The 1,704-nt window shown below is 45.5% G+C and overlaps 1 protein-coding gene across 3 annotated transcripts in view; it reads right to left on the reverse strand.

The window, feature by feature from the left end:
* Positions 1 to 545: 545 nt before the first annotated feature.
* Positions 546 to 1,704, reverse strand: part of LOC107373514 (gastrula zinc finger protein XlCGF57.1) — a 21,345-nt gene continuing 20,186 nt past the window's right edge. For all 3 annotated transcript variants that reach the window (XM_070548585.1, XM_070548586.1, XM_054737506.2), the window contains one exon: positions 546 to 1,704. This exon is cut by the window's right edge and continues 836 nt beyond it. In XM_070548585.1, the coding sequence (XP_070404686.1) occupies positions 1,069 to 1,704 (636 nt within the window). In that variant the 3' untranslated portion in view covers positions 546 to 1,068.

Genomic DNA, 1,704 nt, shown 5'->3' on the forward strand with positions numbered 1-1,704 from the left:
AATGCCTTCTCCGGGTCAGGGATGAGTTTCTGCCCCAAGTGGAGGACTTTAAGTATCTCGGGGTCTTGTTCACGAGTGAGGGAAAACTGGAGCGTGAGATCGATAGGTGGATTGGTGCTGCATCTGCAGTGATGCTGGTGTTGTACCGGTCTGTCGTGGTGAAGAGAGAGCTGAGTCAGAAGGCGAAGCTCTCGATTTACCGGTCGATCTACGTTCCTACCCTCACCTATGGTCATGAGCTTTGGGTAGTGACCGAAAGAACGAGGTCACGGATACAAGTGACTGAAATGAGCTATATCCACAGGTTGGCTGGGCTCTTCTTTAGGCATAGGGTGAGAAGCTCGGTCATCCGGGAGGGGCTCTGAGTAGACCTGCTGCTCCTCCACGTCGAGAGGAGTCAGTTGAGGTGGCTCGGGCATCTGGTCAGGATGCCTGCTGGACACCTCGCTGGTGAGGGTTTCTGGGCACGTCCAACCAGGAGGAGACCTAAGACATTCTCAATCGATCGATCGATCAATCGATCGATCAATCAATCAATCAATCAATCAATCAATCAGCCTTTATTTATAAAGCACCTTACAGGCATGAGCATGCCACCAAGGTGCTGTACAACAAAAGAATAAAACAATAAAACATATAGCGCCACAGACATAATTAAAACCACAAATAAGAATTACAAAGTATAAAACATCAACAATTGCTAACCCACAGAATTAAAAGCCAGATCATAAAAGTAGGTTTTCAGCCTCATTTTAAAAACTCTGGAGGGACTATGCCTCTCACCTGGTCAGGGAACTCATTGGGATTTCCCCAGAGGAGCTGGCCCAAGTAGCTGGGGAGAGGGAAGTCTGGGCCTCCCTGCTTAGGCTACTGCCCTCGCAACCCGACTCTGGATAAGAGGCTGAAAATGAATGGATGGACTGATATGTACAGCTGTCTCACGTTAGAACATTGTTGTAAAACGTCAATTTTACGTGCTTCGGGACGCTGGAGCACTGGCAATAAAGCTGATTCTGTTAAGAGTCATAAAAATGTTTTAAACCATTTTCCAGATTTGCTATTGCAGCTTTAACTTACTTCTTTCTGTGCCGTGTGGACTTCCATGTGAGAGTTTAAATGTTTCTTGCGTTTAAATCTTTGTCCACAGAGCCCACAGGCAAAAGGTTTCTGTCCTGTGTGGACTCTCATGTGATTGTTTAAACTTGACCTTTGGCTAAATCGTTTTCCACAGAGCTCACAGGCAAAAGGCTTCTGTCCTGTGTGGACCCTCGTGTGATTGTTTAAACTTGACTTAAGACTAAATTTCTTTCCACAAATCTCACAAGCAAAAGGCTTTTCTCCTGTGTGGACTCTCATGTGAGTGGTCAAACATGTCTTATGCTTAAATCTTTGTCCACAGAGCTCACAGGCAAAAGGTTTCTGTCCCGTGTGGACTTTCGTGTGACTGTTTAAACTGGACCTTTGACTAAATCTTTGACCACAGAGCTCACAGACGAAAGGTTTCTGTCCTGTGTGGACTCTCGTGTGTCTGTTTAAAGTTGTCTTTTGGCTAAATCTTTTTCCACACAGCTCACAAGCAAAAGGCTTCTGTCCTGTGTGGACACTCATGTGTCTGTTTAAATTTGTCTTTTGGCTAAACTTTTGTCCACAGAGCTCACAGGCAAATGGGGTTTCTCCAGTGTGGACTCTCAAATGACTGTTTAA

This window comes from Nothobranchius furzeri, chromosome 2 (genome assembly GCF_043380555.1).
Source record: "Nothobranchius furzeri strain GRZ-AD chromosome 2, NfurGRZ-RIMD1, whole genome shotgun sequence".
Lineage (NCBI taxonomy): Eukaryota > Metazoa > Chordata > Actinopteri > Cyprinodontiformes > Nothobranchiidae > Nothobranchius > Nothobranchius furzeri.